The sequence below is a fragment of the Physella acuta genome, unplaced genomic scaffold (assembly GCF_028476545.2).
Source record: "Physella acuta isolate Inbredline_101_S28 unplaced genomic scaffold, ASM2847654v3 ptg000345l, whole genome shotgun sequence".
Taxonomy (NCBI): domain Eukaryota; kingdom Metazoa; phylum Mollusca; class Gastropoda; family Physidae; genus Physella; species Physella acuta.
Window position 1 is genome coordinate 374017 of NW_026731864.1, and position 18754 is coordinate 392770.

General features: G+C 41.5%; 1 protein-coding gene across 2 annotated transcripts; it reads left to right on the forward strand.

Annotated features, from left to right (window-relative positions):
* The first annotated feature begins 99 nt into the window (after window positions 1–99).
* LOC131941106 (b(0,+)-type amino acid transporter 1) lies at window positions 100–18694 on the forward strand. 2 transcript variants are annotated; one of them, XM_059300112.1, is made up of 16 exons: window positions 100–353; window positions 2200–2385; window positions 4173–4274; window positions 5447–5563; window positions 6133–6258; window positions 7113–7238; window positions 7636–7735; window positions 8903–8947; window positions 9896–10019; window positions 10801–10904; window positions 11432–11528; window positions 13094–13243; window positions 13484–13658; window positions 14303–14351; window positions 14571–14880; window positions 15419–18694. In XM_059300112.1, exons 1-16 carry the CDS (start codon window positions 338–340, stop codon window positions 16142–16144), a joined length of 2553 nt encoding a protein of 850 aa, XP_059156095.1. In that variant the 5' UTR covers window positions 100–337; the 3' UTR covers window positions 16145–18694. The 2 variants fall into 2 exon arrangements, with proteins under 2 accessions (XP_059156095.1, XP_059156096.1); XM_059300113.1 differs by lacking the exons at window positions 100–353; window positions 2200–2385; window positions 4173–4274 and adding an exon at window positions 5086–5099.
* The last annotated feature ends 60 nt before the right edge of the window (window positions 18695–18754 follow it).

Genomic DNA, 18754 nt, shown 5'->3' on the forward strand with positions numbered 1-18754 from the left:
ACTTTAAATACATTACAAAGTGTACTCTCATGGTGTACTCAGAGTTTCTTATCTTAGTTTTTTCTCGTTTCGCCTCATCACGTGACATAGATAAAACTTTTGGTTGACGAACGTTTCCCATTCAGCCAGTGGCACGCGTCTGCTAGCTCTGGATGATTTCTATCGTCTGCAAGTGGAAGATGATTTCAATCGTCTGCTAGCTCTGGATGATTTCTCCCAGCAAGTTTCAAGCAATGCCTCCCAATCAACGATCACTGGATTTATTTGCAACTTTATTTGACCATGTCTATATCGACTCTACCTCCAATCGTTTCGTAATAAGAATAACATTTTTCTAATGGAGCGAAATAAAGGTAACGTGTTTGGTTCATTTTTTTTTTTTTTTTTTGACTACTAAGTTTCCGTGTTTATTTACTTGCAAAGGCTATTAGTAGGCTATGGAAACTTCCTGTAGACAGTTCCAGTATTGGCCAGTTTATATATATATATATATATATATATATATATATATATATATATATATATATATATATATATATATATATATATATATATATTCTCACATTGGTCTTTTTATGTCAATCTAGAACCACAATAATTCAGAAAGATACATTTTTTTATTTCGTTATATTTTTAACTTATAACTGTTACGTGAATATATTAGGTAGTTTTTTTGTCAAGCATTTGTGTCAGTAGTAATGCTGCCTAACATTTTGTTAACTGGCTAATAATTATGTCAGTATCAATACTCCCAAATACTTGTGCCAACTGGCAAATCTTTGTGTCAAGTGTCAAATCTTTGTGTCAGTGCCAAACATTGCGTGTATTTTCACACAAGTCCAACAATTCCAGCCGACATTTTCCCGTGTGAATCACCAGATGGCGACACAGCAGCTTTTGTTTTTTTTAATGAATGAACGAAAGCCCAGAGAGATAGCACGTAACACACTGACCACTTTCATTTTAAAGTTATTTTTACACATAAAACATTAAAACATATTCGTAGTAAATGCATGTAGAATGTAATTTTAATTATCCTAGGTGAAATGAAATTGTTAAATTTTAACGGCGTAAAAAAAGAACAACACCGTACGGTGTTAGGTTACCCTCCTACTCTATCTGTTCGGTAAATATTTTGATCTATTGTTTCCTGACCCGTGCTGACCTCCCATGATCTGCCGACATGTAATCGCTAATTAGGAAAACTGATCAACTCCTACAAGTACACACACAATTTACAGAAATATATTTTATCCCTAGACAGTATTGCATTAAATAAAAAAAAAGTTCAACTCAAAGAAAAAGAGCCCAGTTTATACACCAGAAGAAAATTGCGCTATTAATACATTGCGTTGTCAGAAAATTGCGCTATTAATACATTGCGTTGTCAGAAAATTGCGCTATTAATGCATTGCGTTGTCAGAAAATTGCGCTATTAATACATTGCGTTGTGAGAAAATTGCGCTATTAATACATTGCGTTGTCAGAAAATTGCGCTATTAATACATTGCGTTGTCATAAAATTGCGCTATTAATACATTGCGTTGTCAGAAAATTGCGCTATTAATACGTTGCGTTGTGAGAAAATTGCGCTATTAATACATTGCGTTGTGAGAAAATTGCGTTATTAATACATTGCGTTGTCAGAAAATTGTGCTATTAATACATTGCGTTGTGAGAAAATTGCGCTATTAATACATTGCGTTGTCAGAAAATTGCGCTATTAATACATTGCGTTGTGAGAAAATTGCGCTATTAATACATTGCGTTGTGAGAAAATTGCGCTATTAATACATTGCGTTGTGAGAAAATTGCGCTATTAATACATTGCGTTGTCATAAAATTGCGCTATTAATACATTGCGTTGTCATAAAATTGCGCTATTAATACATTGCGTTGTCAGAAAATTGCGCTATTAATACATTGCGTTGTCAGAAAATTGCGCTATTAATACATTGCGTTGTGAGAAAATTGCGCTATTAATACATTGCGTTGTCAGAAAATTGCGCTATTAATATATTGCGTTGTTAGAAAATTGCGCTATTAATACGTTGCGTTGTCAGAAAATTGCGCTATTAACACATTGCGTTGTCAGAAAATTGTGCTATTAATACATTGCGTTGTCAGAAAATTGCGCAGGAAGAAATCATCTAAATTTTATCTTCTGGATATTTTGACTTTTGTCCTGACCAACTTCAGCGTGCTACAGGAGAGGGTCGGGCTACCCCGAGGGTCACCGTCCCTCTGTGACGTGGAGCATCAAAGACAACCACAGTGAGGATGGGAGGAGGAGCCAGGAGGGGGAGAAGAAGCCGGAGCAGAAGGACGTGGGGAAGGAGATAGGTCTCTTGTACGGTGGCTCTCTCGTCATGAATGCTATCATTGGTAAACTACACCAGTCGTTTTCTACATCTACACAACTAGGTCTTTTCCATAAATGTATCACAACAAGGTCTATCCCTACATGAGTATTTATCTAACAGTACACAACTAGGTCTATCCCTACATGAGTATTTATCTAACAGTACACAACTAGGTCTATCCCTACATTAGTATTTATCTAACAGTACACAACTAGGTCTATCCCTACATGAGTATTTATCTAACAGTACACAACTAGGTCTATCCCTACATGAGTATTTATCTAACAGTACACAACTAGGTCTATCCCTACATGAGTATTTATCTAACAGTACACAACTAGGTCTATCCCTACATGAGTATTTATCTAACAGTACACAACTAGGTCTATCCCTACATGAGTATTTATCTAACAGTACACAACTAGGTCTATCCCTACATGAGTATTTATCTAACAGTACACAACTAGGTCTATCCCTACATGAGTCTTTATCTAACAATACACAACTAGGTCTATCCCTACATGAGTATTTATCTAACAGTACACAACTAGGTCTATCCCTACATGAGTATTTATCTAACAGTACACAACTAGGTCTATCCCTACATGAGTATTTATCTAACAGTACACAACTAAGTCTATCCCTACATGAGTATTTATCTAACAGTACACAACTAGGTCTATCCCTACATGAGTATTTATCTAACAGTACACAACTAGGTCTATCCCTACATGAGTATTTATCTAACAGTACACAACTAGGTCTCTACCTACATGAGTATTTATCTAACAGTACACAACTAGGTCTATCCCTACATGAGTATTTATCTAACAGTACACAACTAGGTCTCTACCTACATGAGTATTTATCTAACAGTACACAACTAGGTCTATCCCTACATGAGTATTTATCTAACAGTACACAACTAGGTCTATCCCTACATGAGTCTTTATCTAACAGTACACAACTAGGTCTATCCCTACATGAGTCTTTATCTAACAGTACACAACTAGGTCTTTTCCTACATGTACGCATCTAGGTTTCTTCCTACATGAGTCTTTTCGGCAAGTAGAGCATAGTACTGTTAACCCGAAAGTATTGAGTTCGAATCCCAGTTTTGGGTCTATAGAGCGTCCCTTAGTCCACCAAGCTCAGATGGGTACCTGACTTATGCTAAGGAAAGTAAAGGCGCTATCTCTTCATATGCCGAGGTTACTGAAACAGGTAAACTCTACTTCATCTGCCTCATGCACCTCCAGTTTTGAAAGGGTAACTTTGTTTACTTTTACACAACTAGGTATTTTCATAACAGTAACCCTAGGCTTTTTCGGACAGTGCACAACTCTCTTCACACTACAATACAAGTATTTTTATACAAGTCTTTTTATACAACAAGTCTTTTTATACAACACGTCTTTTTATACAGGTAAACCCTTGGTTTTCTCTGCTCTGTTCTGGATCTGTATCTAATGAGGTCTTTTTCTTGTAATCAGTGACGTAGGGGATGGTAGAGCACTAAAGTCTTTAGTTCAAACTCTGGGTTTGTGTCAGTCCCTGAGTCCACCCAACTCTGATGGGTACCTGTCACATGTTAAGGATTAGGTACTTGACTAAACAATCTACAGTTCTGTTTAAAATTTGAAATCATTTGATAATTTGGCTATGTTTTCATTAGTCAAACGTCTATTCCATAAGTATCTTGACCTCACAAATCTATAATAATAAACAGACAAAAAGTCCACAAAAAGCCAGCAGTATACCAAAAGTATAGCAGCATTGAACAAGTAGTTTATCGTCTATGTATTTTAGGTCCCGGCATATTTGGCACTCCTAAAGGTGTTTTGGCTGGCGTTGGTTCTGTGGGGATGAGCCTTATCATGTGGGCGTTTGCTGGTATCTTTAGTATGTGTGGTAAGTTGTATGTGCTGGTATCTTTAGTATGTGTGGTAAGTGGTATGTACTGGTATCTTTAGTATGTGTGGTAAGTTGTATGTGGTGGTATCTTTAGTATGTGTGGTAAGTGGTATATTTAGTATGTGTGGTAAGTGGTATGTACTGGTATCTTTAGTATGTGTGGTAAGTTGTATGTGGTGGTATCTTTAGTATGTGTGGTAAGTGGTATATTTAGTATGTGTGGTAATTGGTAAGTACTGGCATCTTTAGTATGTGTGGTAAGTTGTATGTGGTGGTATCTTTAGTATGTGTGGTAAGTGGTATATTTAGTATGTGTGGTAAGTGGTATGTACTGGTATCTTTAGTATGTGTGGTAAGTTGTATGTGGTGGTATCTTTAGTATGTGTGGTAAGTGGTATATTTAGTATGTGTGGTAAGTGGTATGTACTGGTATCTTTAGTATGTGTGGTAAGTTGTATGTGATGGTATCTTTAGTATGTGTGGTAAGTGGTATGTGATGGTATCTTTAGTATGTGTGGTAAGTGGTATGTGCTGGTATATTTAGTATGTGTGGTAAGTTGTATGTGATGGTATCTTTAGTATGTGTGGTAAGTGGTATGTGATGGTATCTTTAGTATGTGTGGTAAGTGGTATGTGATGGTATCTTTAGTATGTGTGGTAAGTGGTATGTGATGGTATCTTTAGTATGTGTGGTAAGTGGTATGTGCTGGTATCTTTAGTATGTGTGGTAAGTGGTATGTACTGGTATATTTCGTATGTGTTGTAAGTGGTATATTTAGTATATGTGGTAAGTTTTATGTGTTGGTATCTTTAGTATGTGTGGTAAGTTGTATGTGCTGGAATATTTAGTGTATGTTGTAAGTGTTGGTCTTTAGTGTTAAGTTTGACTTCTGCTTACAGCTGCCCTCTGTTTATATGTGCATACATCTGTCCTGTGTTTTGCTTACATTTGCCATGTGTTTTGCTTACATTTGCCCTGTGTTTTGCTTACTTCTACCCTGTGTTTTGCTTACAGCTGCCCTGCGTTTTGCTTACAGCTGCCCTGTGTTTTGCTTACATCTGCCCTGTGTTTTGCTTACAGCTGCCCTGTGTTTTGCTTACATCTGCCCTGTGTTTTGCTTACAGCTGCCCTGTGTTTTGCTTACATCTGCCCTGTGTTTTGCTTACAGCTGCCCTGTGTTTTGCCGAGCTGAGAGAGTCAGTCAAACGAGAGGGAGTAGAGTACGCCTACATCACTGAAGCTTTCGGTCCACTTGCTGGCTTCGTCTACTCGTGGATGAGAATAGGTGGGTACACATGTGGTTAGGTGGTTGGTGTGGCTGGTTACATGTGGTAAGGTGGTTTGTATAGCTGGTTACATGTGGTTAGGTGGTTTGTGTAGCTAGTTATGTGGTTATGTGGTTGGTGTGGCTGGTTACATGTGGTTATGTGGCTGATGTGATTAGTAATAAAACAGATAGTATTAGTTACCTCACAAGTTAAAGACAGTTACAAGTACTATGGACGTTTCGACCCAAGGTCTTCGTCAGCACACATAATGAACGTTGTGTGCTGACGAAGACCTTGGGTCGAAACGTCCATAGTACTTGTAACTGTCTTTAACTTGTGAGGTAACTAATACTATCTGTTTTATTACTAATTACATTAACCTCACTGCAGCTACCATTTGTTTTTTTATCTTGTGGCTGATGTGGCTGGTTACATGTGGTTATGTGGTTGGTGTGGCTGGTTACATGTGTTTATGTGGTTGGTGTGGCTGGTTACATGTGGTCATGTTGTTGGTGTTGCTGGTTACATGTCTTTATCCACCTGTTTGCCCCTTGTGTTGATGATGCCCTCCACTGCCTGCCTCCAGTTGCCGCTGAGCCCTGCTCCACCGCCGTGTTTGCCCTGGCCTTCACCGACTACGTGGCTGACGCCGTCTATGACGAGTGTGGTCCTCCAGCAACTTTCTTGATCGTCGTGGCCAGCATTGCTGTCTGTAAGTCTTGATCGTCGTGGCCAGCATTGCTGTCTGTAAGTCTTGATCGTCGTGGCCAGCATTGCTGTCTGTAAGTCTTGATCGTCGTGGCCAGCATTGCTGTCTGTAAGTCTTGATCGTCGTGGCCAGCATTGCTGTCTGTAAGTCTTGATCGTCGTGGCCAGCATTGCTGTCTGTAAGTCTTGATCGTCGTGGCCAGCATTGCTGTCTGTAAGTCTTGATCGTCGTGGCCAGCATTGCTGTCTGTAAGTCTTGATCGTCGTGGCCAGCATTGCTGTCTGTAAGTCTTGATCGTCGTGGCCAGCATTGCTGTCTGTAAGTCTTGATCGTCGTGGCCAGCATTGCTGTCTGTAAGTCTTGATCGTCGTGGCCAGCATTGCTGTCTGTAAGTCTTGATCGTCGTGGCCAGCATTGCTGTCTGTAAGAACTTCATACTCAGGGGAGGGGTGGGGTGATGAACGAGGGGTGTGTCGTACGGGGGTCGGGGCATAGGGTTTTGTGGCACAATGAGCATGACACATTTTAATTGTGTCACTCGGGAGGGGGAGGGGCTTTTGAAACTTTGGGGGAGGGGTTGAACACTGATTAAAGGATATTTTAGTATAAATTATACATTTTTAAAATTTCGTTCTGGCTATCATTGTGACTTTACAACACGTTTCTTCAAAATTAGGCTAATTTAAAATGTTTGAATTTTGTTTTTGTATTTTACCGTCTGTCAAAAGTTGTTGTATTTCACTGACAGTCAAAATTTGTTTCACTGACTGTCAAAATTTATTTCACTGACTGTCAAAGTTTGTTTCACTGACTGCCAAAGTTTGTTTCACTGACTGTAAAAGTTTGTTGTGTTGCAGTGACGATGGCACTTGTCAATGTGATGTCGACTAAACTGTCAGAGAATCTCCAGATGTTGGCGTCAGTGGGGAAGGTCACGGCCTTGTCTGTCATCATCGTCATGGGTGTGAAGAGAATGGTGGAGGGTGAGTTAATAGGGGGTGGGGGGGGGGGGGTTATGGAGTGTGGTGGTGGAGGGTGGTGGAGGGTGAGTACAGAGGGGGTGGGGGTGTGGAGGTATGGTGGGGGGGTGGTGGAGGGTGGTGGAGGGTGAGTAAACAGGGTGGTGGAGGGTGGTGAGGGGTGGTGGAGGGTGGTGGAGTGTGGTGGAGTGTGGTGGAGGGTGAGTACACAGGGTGGGGGAGGGGGTGGGGGTGGGTGGTGGAGGGTGGTGATGGGTGGAGGAGGGTGAGTAAATAGGGAGACATATTATTAAGCTTACATGTTCATAACGAAGAAACTATTGACATTTTAGAAAATCTACTATTTATAGTTTATAGGATAATGAAACCGAAGCCAAAATGTAATAAATGTATCCCCCAGGTCACGTGACTGTCATCAGTGAGGGGATGAAGTCAAGTCGATGGTCACCCACTGACCTGGCGTTTGCTTGTTACAATGGGCTGTGGGCTTACGGTGGCTGGTAGGTCATGTGGGCTTACGGGGGGGGGCGGGGGCTGGTAGGTCATGTGGGCTTACGGGGGGGCTTACGGTGGCTGGTAGGTCATGTGGGCTTACGGTGGCTGGTAGGTCATGTGGGCTTACGGTGGCTGGTAGGTCATGTGGGCTTACGGTGGGGCTTACGGTGGCTGGTAGGTCATGTGGGCTTACGGGGGGGCTTACGGTGGCTGGTAGGTCATGTGGGCTTACGGTGGCTGGTAGGTCATGTGGGCTTACGGTGGCTGGTAGGTCATGTGGGCTTACGGTGGCTGGTAGGTCATGTGGGCTTACGGGGGGGCTTACGGTGGCTGGTAGGTCATGTGGGCTTACGGGGGGGCTTACGGTGGCTGGTAGGTCATGTGGGCTTACGGTGGCTGGTAGGTCATGTGGGCTTACGGTGGCTGGTAGGTCATGTGGGCTTACGGTGGCTGGTAGGTCATGTGGGCTTATGGTGGCTGGTAGGTCATGTAGGCTTACGGTGGCTGGTAGGTCATGTGGGCTTACGGTGGCTGGTAGGTCATGTGGGCTTACGGTGGCTGGTAGGTCATGTGGGCTTACGGTGGCTGGTAGGTCATGTAGGCTTACGGTGGCTGGTAGGTCATGTGGGCTTACGGTGGCTGGTAGGTCATGTGGGCTTACGGTGGCTGGTAGGTCATGTGGGCTTACGGTGGCTGGTAGGTCATGTGGGCTTACGGTGGCTGGTAGGTCATGTGGGCTTACGGTGGCTGGTAGGTCATGTAGGCTTACGGTGGCTGGTAGGTCATGTGGGCTTACGGTGGCTGGTAGGTCATGTGGGCTTACGGTGGCTGGTAGGTCATGTGGGCTTACGGTGGCTGGTAGGTCATGTGGGCTTACGGTGGCTGGTAGGTCATGTAGGCTTACGGTGGCTGGTAGGTCATGTGGGCTTACGGTGGCTGGTAGGTCATGTGGGCTTACGGTGGCTGGTAGGTCACAAGGGCTTGTTGGGGGAGGGGCGTTTGTAGGCCACATGGGCTTGTGTGGGCAGTAACCTCCATGTTGACCTGTGGGGACTGTAAGGTCAAATCGTTTATTTTTATCAGCCCGATAAGTTAAACCTTTTTAAAGAATTTAAAAAAAATTCTCGTTATCGAAAATTGCCCGGCATTCATTTTGTTTGTTTTTCATGCAGGTCAAATGTCAACCACGTGACAAGTGGCATTAAAAAACCTCCACGGTAAGCTGAGCTGTACCAGCCAATTAGACATTTCATACCTGGGTTTGACATCTGGGTTTGACATCTGGACATTTCATACCTGGATTTGACATCTGGACATTTCATACCTGGCTTTGACATCTGTACATTTCATACCTGGGTTTGACATCTGGGTTTGACATCTGGACATTTCATACCTGGCTTTGACATCTGTACATTTCATACCTGGGTTTGACATCTGGGTTTGACATCTGGACATTTCATACCTGGCTTTGACATCTGTACATTTCATACCTGGGTTTGACATCTGGGTTTGACATCTGGACATTTCATACCTGGCTTTGACATCTGTACATTTCATACCTGGGTTTGACATCTGGGTTTGACATCTGGACATTTCATACCTGGGTTTGACATTTGGACATTTCATACCGGGGTTTGACATCTGTAACAAAGACGCTCTCATACACATACACACACAAACACTCACACGTGCACTCATAGGTTAAAGAGGATAATAGGTGTCGTGTGCAAACAACACCAAACACAAATATTCCTATAAGAAAAAACATGCTCTGTAGATGAAAATGTCATTTTATAATTGATACTGCTCAGTCAATTGAGTCTTATGTGCAATCATAAAGATAACTAGATCTAAATAAGGCTTTAATCCAACCAACACACCTGTATGACACCTGTATGGCATCAATGTGCCACCTACATGACACACCTATGACACCTGTATGACATCAATGTGCCACCTACATGACACACCTATGACACCTGTATGACATCAATGTGCCACCTACATGTCACACATATGACACCAACCTAACACCTGTACGCCACCTGTGTAACATCTGTACGCCACCTGTGTAACACCTGTACGCCACCTGTGTAACACCTGTACGCCACCTGTGTAACACCTGTACGCCACCCGTGTAAGACCAGTACCATGACGTATTACAGAAACGTCCCCCGTATCGTGAAGACCATCATCCCGCTGGTGCTGGTGCTCTACCTCTTGACGGTGCTGTCGTTCTTCACAGTCATGACACGTGATCAGTTCCTGCATGCACGTGGCATCGGTGTGGTCAGTACACGTATGTGTATGTGTGTCGCTCTCTGTGTGGTCAGTACACGTGTGTGTGTGTGTGTGTCGCTCTCGGTGTGGTCAGTACACGTGTGATTCATCAAACCATCCTTAATGACATGAATTAGCAAAAATAAGAATAAAGTGATCCACACACTTACTTCACATAATCCAATATAATAGAATTATTAACCATCTCTCTACCCAAGAATAATGTCGTCGATCTTGTTTTTAGCACAATTTAAAGCTTGTTATTAAAGTCCTATGATCTTTCATCTCTTCCTTTGTGTCTCTTAAAATCTACGGTAATCAGTGCAACTGACTTTTTAAAATTTTTCCTCTTTTTAAATTCTTTCTGTGTTTGAAATCTTCCCGTGTTTTAAATCTTCTTATGTTTAAAATTTTACTATTTTAAAACCTTCCTGTGTTTAAAATCTTCTATCATGTCTGATTGTTCAAAACCTTCCTGTGTTTTAAAACTCCCTGTGTTTAAAATCTTCCTGTGTTTAAAACCTTCCTGTGTTTAAAATCTTCCTGTGTTTAAAAACCTTCCTGTGTTTAAAATCTTCCCGTGTTTAAAAACCTTCCTATGTTTAAAACCTCCCTGTGTTTTAAAACCTTCCTGTGTTTAAAATCTTCCTGTGTTTAAAACCTCCCGGTGTTTAAAAATCTTCCTGTGTTTTAAACCTCCCTGTGTTTAAAACCTCCCTGTGTTTAAAAACCTCCCTGTGTTTAAAACCTCCCCGTGTTTAAAACCTCCCCTCATATCTGACTGTTCTAGCGCTGGGCCGAGGACGCCCTGGGTCCGGCCAGTTCCATCATCTCCATCAGTGTGGGGCTCATAGCCCTGGGGAGTGTCAACGCCACCTTTCTCTCGTCTGGCAGGTCAGGCCACACACATACACACACACACATACAGATACACACACAGACACACACTCCTATGACAGGTCAGGCCACACACACATGTACAGACACACACACATACAGATACACACAGACACACACACTCCTCTGGCAGGTCAGGCCACACACACGTGTACACACACACACATACAGATACACTCACAGACATACACAGACACACACACACACAGAGACACACATATACACACAGACACACACAGACACACACACAGACACAGACACACACACAGACACACACAGACACACATACACAGACACGCTGTCACACGCACTCACACACTTACACACACAGACACACAGAGAGACACACACACACACGGACACACACAGACACACACAGACACACAGAGTATACTTATGGTGGTCGAAATAAGATCTACATTTAACATTTACAAAATATATACGTGACGTATGAGGCTTATGACATAATCGTAGGACGATAATCTAAACGACGAGGTGTTACAGTTGACCTACATAATCTCCAGGCTGTCTGGTGTGGCCGCCAAAAACGGACAAATTCCAGACGTCGTTTCCTGGGTACATGTCAGAAGTAAAACTCCCATCATTACAGTAGCACTAAGGGTAGGTAACTCCCATCATTACAGTAGCACTAAGGGTAGGTAACTCTCATCATTACAGTAGCACTAAGGGTAGGTAACTCCCATCATTACAGTAGCACTCAGGGTAGGTAACTCCCATCATTACAGTAGCACTTAGGGTAGGTAACTCCCATCATTACAGTAGCACTAAGGGTAGGTAACTCCCATCATTACAGTAGCACTAAGGGTAGGTAACTCTCATCATTACAGTAGCACTAAGGGTAGGTAACTCCCATCATTACAGTAGCACTCAGGGTAGGTAACTCCCATCATTACAGTAGCACTTAGGGTAGGTAACTCCCATCATTACAGTAGCACTAAGGGTAGGTAACTCCCATCATTACAGTAGCACTAAGGGTAGGTAACTCCCATCATTACAGTAGCACTAAGGGTAGGTAACTCCCATCATTACAGTAGCACTAAGGGTAGGTAACTCCCATCATTACAGTAGCACTAAGGGTAGGTAACTCCCATCATTACAGTAGCACTCAGGGTAGGTAACTCTCATCATTACAGTAGCACTAAGGGTAGGTAACTCCCATCATTACAGTAGCACTCAGGGTAGGTAACTCCCATCATTACAGTAGCACTTAGGGTAGGTAACTCCCATCATTACAGTAGCACTAAGGGTAGGTAACTCCCATCATTACAGTAGCACTAAGGGTAGGTAACTCCCATCATTACAGTAGCACTAAGGGTAGGTAACTCCCATCATTACAGTAGCACTAAGGGTAGGTAACTCCCATCATTACAGTAGCACTCAGGGTAGGTAACTCCCATCATTACAGTGGCACTCAGGGTAGGTAACTCCCATCATTACAGTAGCACTAAGGGTAGGTAACTCTCATCATTACAGTAGCACTAAGCGTAGGTAACTCTCATCATTACAGTAGCACTAAGGGTAGGTAACTCTCATCATTACAGTAGCACTAAGGGTAGGTAACTCTCATCATTACAGTAGCACTCAGGGTAGGTAACTCCCATCATTACAGTAGCACTCAGGGTAGGTAACTCCCATCATTACAGTAGCACTAAGGGTAGGTAACTCCCATCATTACAGTAGCACTAAGGGTAGGTAACTCCCATCATTACAGTGGCACTAAGGGTAGGTAACTCCCATCATTACAGTAGCACTAAGGGTAGGTAACTCCCATCATTACAGTAGCACTAAGGGTAGGTAACTCCCATCATTACAGTGGCACTAAGGGTAGGTAACTCTCATCATTACAGTAGCACTAAGGGTAGGTAACTCCCATCATTACAGTAGCACTAAGGGTAGGTAACTCCCATCATTACAGTGGCACTAAGGGTAGGTAACTCCCATCATTACAGTAGCGCTTAGGGTAGGTAACCCGTTGTTATAGCGCTCACCTTTGGTTTATTTAATTTTATTTAAAACATTTAGTAAATAATGATCTCATTATAAAACAGTAACTAGTTTGAAATCAGACGAATAATGTAAGAAAACCGCTACTTTGTATTAAGCTGTCTTATAATGATCTCCCCTCCACCCGTCTATTCCTTACACTTGCATGTGTGTGTCGCCAGTGTGTGATCGCCATTGTGGTCATGTGTGTAGCAGACGGACAGGAACTGCTCAGGTTCTACATCTTCACGGTCTGGTTGTTTCACGGTTCATCGATCCTCGCGCTGCTCATTCTCAGGGTCAAGAACAAGAACAAGAAACGTCCTTATAAGGTTGGTGCTCAGTTCTTATAAGGTTGGTGGTCAAATCTTAGGTGGTCAGTCCTTATAAGGTTGGTGGTCAGTCCTTATTAGGTTGGTGGTCAAACCTTAGGTGCTCAGTACTTTGTAGAGTTCCCCAAAGATATTCCACCCCACTCAAGCCAATTTAATGTTTGAGGAGAACTTTGGTAAGTCATTGGAACTGCTGGCTCATGTTTTCTTTGACCTGTCACGTGATTGATGTCGTCACAGGTCGACCTGTGGGTTCCTGTGGTTGTCGTACTTGGCATCGGTTATCTGCTCTTGGCACCGTTCCTACAGTACCCCAAGAGAGAATTTATTGCAGCCCTCGTTCTTATCGGCACCTCCATAATTAGCTATTACCCAATTAACTGGCTCAAGTCCAAGAAAGTCATTAATATACCAGGTAAATTAGAGGTTTTTTTTGAAAATATGACAAAGAAAACATTTTTCTTTTGCATTTTTCTACATAGTGTAAACATTTGTCTTTTTAATGAGCTAGTCTCGGAATTTTCTTTATAAAGAACTAAGTTATCATTTAATCATTAAGTAGGTGTCACTATAGTCCTAAAATTTATCGATTCTCTTACTAAGTTAATAAGTTCATAGGCTCTTCTAACTCTTCTAAAAGTCTGCTTTTACCGTTCAAGCTTATCAAAGAAAAACTTCTAGTTCTTCTTTTGACCTCATGATCCAAATGTAGATGAAGTAGAGTTCATGTTTCTTGACCTCGGCGTAAGGATAGTGTGATCAGCAAAATGCATAGCTGCCTTTACTTTACCCAACGTAGGTTGGGTACTCATCAAAGCTGGGTGGACGCAGAGACGTCATACAGTCACAAGTCCGAACTGGGATCTGAACTCGAGACCTTAGGGACTGAAGACAAACGCTCTACTATTCGACCACGCCATCCCATATTATCAAACTAAGGTGTCACTAGACACTGACTAAACATGAACACGGCCTGTATATTATTTTGTATGTCTAGTCTCTAGAGATTACTAGATTATATGCCCTACAAGGAAGTAAAGATTTCTTTTTGTTCGACAGATCAGCTTGTGATATGGCTTCAACTGTTCCTTAGAATTGCTCCAAAACGGTCAGTGTGTATGTGTGTGTTCGTATGTATGTGTGAACATGTGCCCGTGTGTGTGTGTGTAAGTACGCCTTGTGTATGTCTTTGTGTGCCTTGTGTGTGTCTGAGTATGTATGAGTCATCACCGAACACCCACGTGACTCACCTATCGACCAAAACGTCACCCACCCAATCCTTGAAACTATTAACAACCCATCTACTTGATCTACTTTTGTTTCCTAGTGACCTGAGACGCGAACGCCGATCTTTCCTGCGCACGATGGGCATGCTAGCACGTGACAGCATCATCATCACGCCCAACGTCCAATCAGATCCCGCCATGAGAAGGTTCTCACGGCGCATGTCCATGCTGGCTAAAGCTGAAGGCTCTCCGGCCCTGCTGCGGCGCCTGGACGAGACGGCCGGCATGGGCCTCCGACACCGGATACACCGGACTAGTTCTCTGGCAGAGGCAGACATCAACGGCAGACTCAAGTCAGAGGCAGACATTCCCAGCAGACTCAAGTCGAGTGTCTGGAGTCTAGAGGGGAAAGTGAGGCTGAAATGTTTTTCTTGGTGGATACACATCTTATAGAATAGGCAATCTTTATAATACATACAACATGTTACTGAGCCCACCCAGCTCTAACGGGTACCTAACTCACGATAGGAAAAGTAAAGGCGGCTAGGCACAAAGCTTACCACACTATCCCTTCATATGCCGAGGTCACTGGTGAACTCTACTTCATCTGCCTATTTGACCGTCAGGTTTGTAAAGGAAAGTTTACTTACATACAACTTACGGGCTTAATAACATACAGACGTAAAACCTACAGTCTTAAAGATTATAAACGTAAAACAGATAAACCTACAAACCTTTTTAAAACCTACCAAAGCAGAAGAGGACTAAGAACCATGCCAGAAAGGTATGAGCAAATAATGTATTCACAAAAAGATGCAATACTGTGCAATATATTCATGACACATTTATTTTAATTACTTTTTTTTTACATTTTCTGACACATTTAAAAAAAAAACTGAAGTAAATATTTGCCCCACTGAGACCATCCTGTTGTCCACTGTCTCCTCAGGCCTCCCCTGCTATCATAAGAAAGAAGGCAAAGAGCAGAAGTAACTCCTTCAACCAATCAGATCTCCCCGCCCTCCGGTCGCCGCCATCTTTGCCCATTTTAAAAAACCGCTACAACACGACGCAGGAAGCGGGCGCTGATTGTAAACCTGGGTCTCTGGCGCCCTCCACCCTGCCGCCCCCTCACCACGTGCTGCGGCCCCAGCCCAGCCCCATACCCGAGGAGGAGTCAGCGAACAGCCGAGCTATGACGCAGGCGTCGTCAAACAACCGTGCTACGACGCAGGAATCATCAAACAACCGACCACTGGAGCAGGAGTCAGAGCCTGACCACGAACATCTGCAGGTGATTGCCGGGTTTGAGAGTGACGGGGGCGGGGAGTACGAGGTGTTGGCCCGACCAGAGGACGCTAGAAGGTTCTCCACAGACGTGCCGGACATCGTGGTGGACGGGGACACGGACAGCTCGTCCTCCTCAGACTCGGACAGCGGGCAGGCCAAGAACAAGCACCTCAACATCTTCTCACACATCCTCTCCTCATCTTCCTCACTCTCGTCTGACTCCTCCATGGAGGAGGAGGGCTCAGACGACGAACCGGAAATACCATCCCATAAACGTTACTATATCAGTGAGGATGAGGAAATGGGCGTGGTCGCGGGTCATGTCAACAAGGGTCACGTAAACAAAGCGCTGACCCTTGATGACGAGCAGGTGAGTACCATATAGACCTGACGTGCAAGAATGCCAGCACCAAGCCAGTACTCACGTATGCCAGGTGTCATCTGATGTATCCGGAGTTTCAGCTTCAGGACTCTGGCATGTTGGCAGATTAGATGGACCAGACACTCAAATATGTTTTCATACTGACACTCAACTCAAATATGTTCTCATACTGACACTCAACTCAAATATGTTCTCATACTGACACTCAACTCAAATATGTTCTCATACTGACACTCAACTCAAATATGTTCTCATACTGAAGAAAAAAACAACAACATACAATTTTATGTTCTAAGTGTTTTACATTTTACAACGAGCTTGCATTTTACAGGGACCGTGTATTGAACAGGGACCATGTATTTTACAGAGAACATGTATTTGACAGGGAACATGTATTGTACAGGGAACATGTATTTTACAGCGACCATGTATTTTACAGGGAACATGTATTGTACAGGGAACATGTATTGTACAGGGAACATGTATTATACAGGAACCATGTATTTTTCAGTGACCATGTATTTTACAGTGACCATGTATTGTACAGGGAACATGTATTATACAGGAACATGTATTGTACAGGGAACATGTATTTTACAGGAATATGTATTTTACAGGGAACATGTATTGTACTGTGTAGACTTTAAAAAAGACTTCCTGTAAATCTTCCAGCACCTACAGAAAAAGACACCAAACGATAAAAGATTTAGTTGTCTGATGTTAGAATACTTACTGCCAAGATTTTTAAAATGTTGCTGTTGCCTGTATTGTTATATTTGTTGCTGTAAGATTTTAAAAATGTTGCTGTTGCATGTATTGTTATATTTGTTGCTGTAAGATTTTTAAAATGTTGCTGTTGCCTGTATTGTTATATTTGTTGCTGTTAGATTTTTAAAATGTTGCTGTTGCCTGTATTGTTATATTTGTTGCTGTAAGATTTTAAAATGTTGTTGTTGCCTGTATTGTTATATTTGTTGCTGTAAGATTTTAAAATGTTGCTGTTGCCTGTATTGTTATATTTGTTCCTGTAAGATTTAAAAATGTTGCTGTTGCCTGTATTGTTTTATTTGTTGCTGTAAGATTTTAAAATGTTGCTGTTGCCTGTATTGTTATATTTGTTGCTGTAAGATTTAAAAAATGTTGCTGTTGCCTGTATTGTTATATTTGTTGCTGTAAGATTTTTAAAATGTTGCTGTTGCCTGTATCGTTTTATTTGTTGCTGTAAGATTTTAAAAATGTTGCTGTTGCCTGTATTGTTATATTTGTTGCTGTAAGATTTTAAAATGTTGCTGTTGCCTGTATTGTTATATTTGTTGCTGTAAGATTTAAAAAATGTTGCTGTTGCCTGTATTGTTATATTTGTTGCTGTAAGATTTTAAAAATGTTGCTGTTGCCTGTATTGTTATATTTGTTGCTGTAAGATTTTAAAATGTTGCTGTTGCCTGTATTGTTATATTTGTTGCTGTAAGATTTAAAAAATGTTGCTGTTGCCTGTATTGTTATATTTGTTGCTGTAAGATTTTTAAAATGTTGTTGTTGCCTGTATTGTTATATTTGTTGCTGTAAGATTTAAAAAATGTTGCTGTTGCCTGTATTGTTATATTTGTTGCTGTAAGATTTTTAAAATGTTGCTGTTGCCTGTATTGTTATATTTGTTGCTGTAAGATTTTAAAAATGTTGCTGTTGCCTGTATTGTTATATTTGTTGCTGTAAGATTTAAAAAATGTTGCTGTTGCCTGTATTGTTATATTTGTTGCTGTAAGATTTAAAAAATGTTGCTGTTGCCTGTATTGTTATATTTGTTCCTGTAAGATTTAAAAATGTTGCTGTTGCCTGTATTGTTTTATTTGTTGCTGTAAGATTTTTAAAATGTTGTTGTTGCCTGTATCGTTATATTTGTTGCTGTTAGATTTTAAAATGTTGCTGTTGCCTGTATTGTTATATTTGTTGCTGTAAGATTTAAAAAATGTTGCTGTTGCCTGTATTGTTATATTTGTTGCTGTAAGATTTTTAAAATGTTGCTGTTGCCTGTATAGTTATATTTGTTGCTGTAAGATTTTTAAAATGTTGCTGTTGCCTGTATCGTTATATTTGTTGCTGTAAGATTTAAAAAATGTTGCTGTTTGCCTGTATTGTTATATTTGTTGCTGTACCCAATACGGTCGTCTGGTCGCTTGTCTATAATGACAGTAGTGACATTAACTAATTACCTCTTAATTAAATCCTTGTATACTCTGTTACTACTATAATTTATATGATTTCTGAGAAAATAAATGGATACAATTTGATATTTTTGCAGATTAATAAACTTCAAATGAGACTGGTTTGACAATGATACACTTGATATATGACATCAATATGACATGACACCACTGTACCATGAGACTAACGTGACATGACATATTCGACATGACACTAATGTGACACAACAAAAGGGTAACACTGTCATAATAACACCGCCAATTTTATCAATGTATGACTCGCCCTAGAAAATGATTTTTTTTGGCATGGATAGAAATATTTTTTTGTCAATTTTGTCTTCGTGGTGGCAATAAAAAACACTCCAATCAGGATTTTTTTTAGAAATTTAATATTTTAAGAATCGTTGTCATA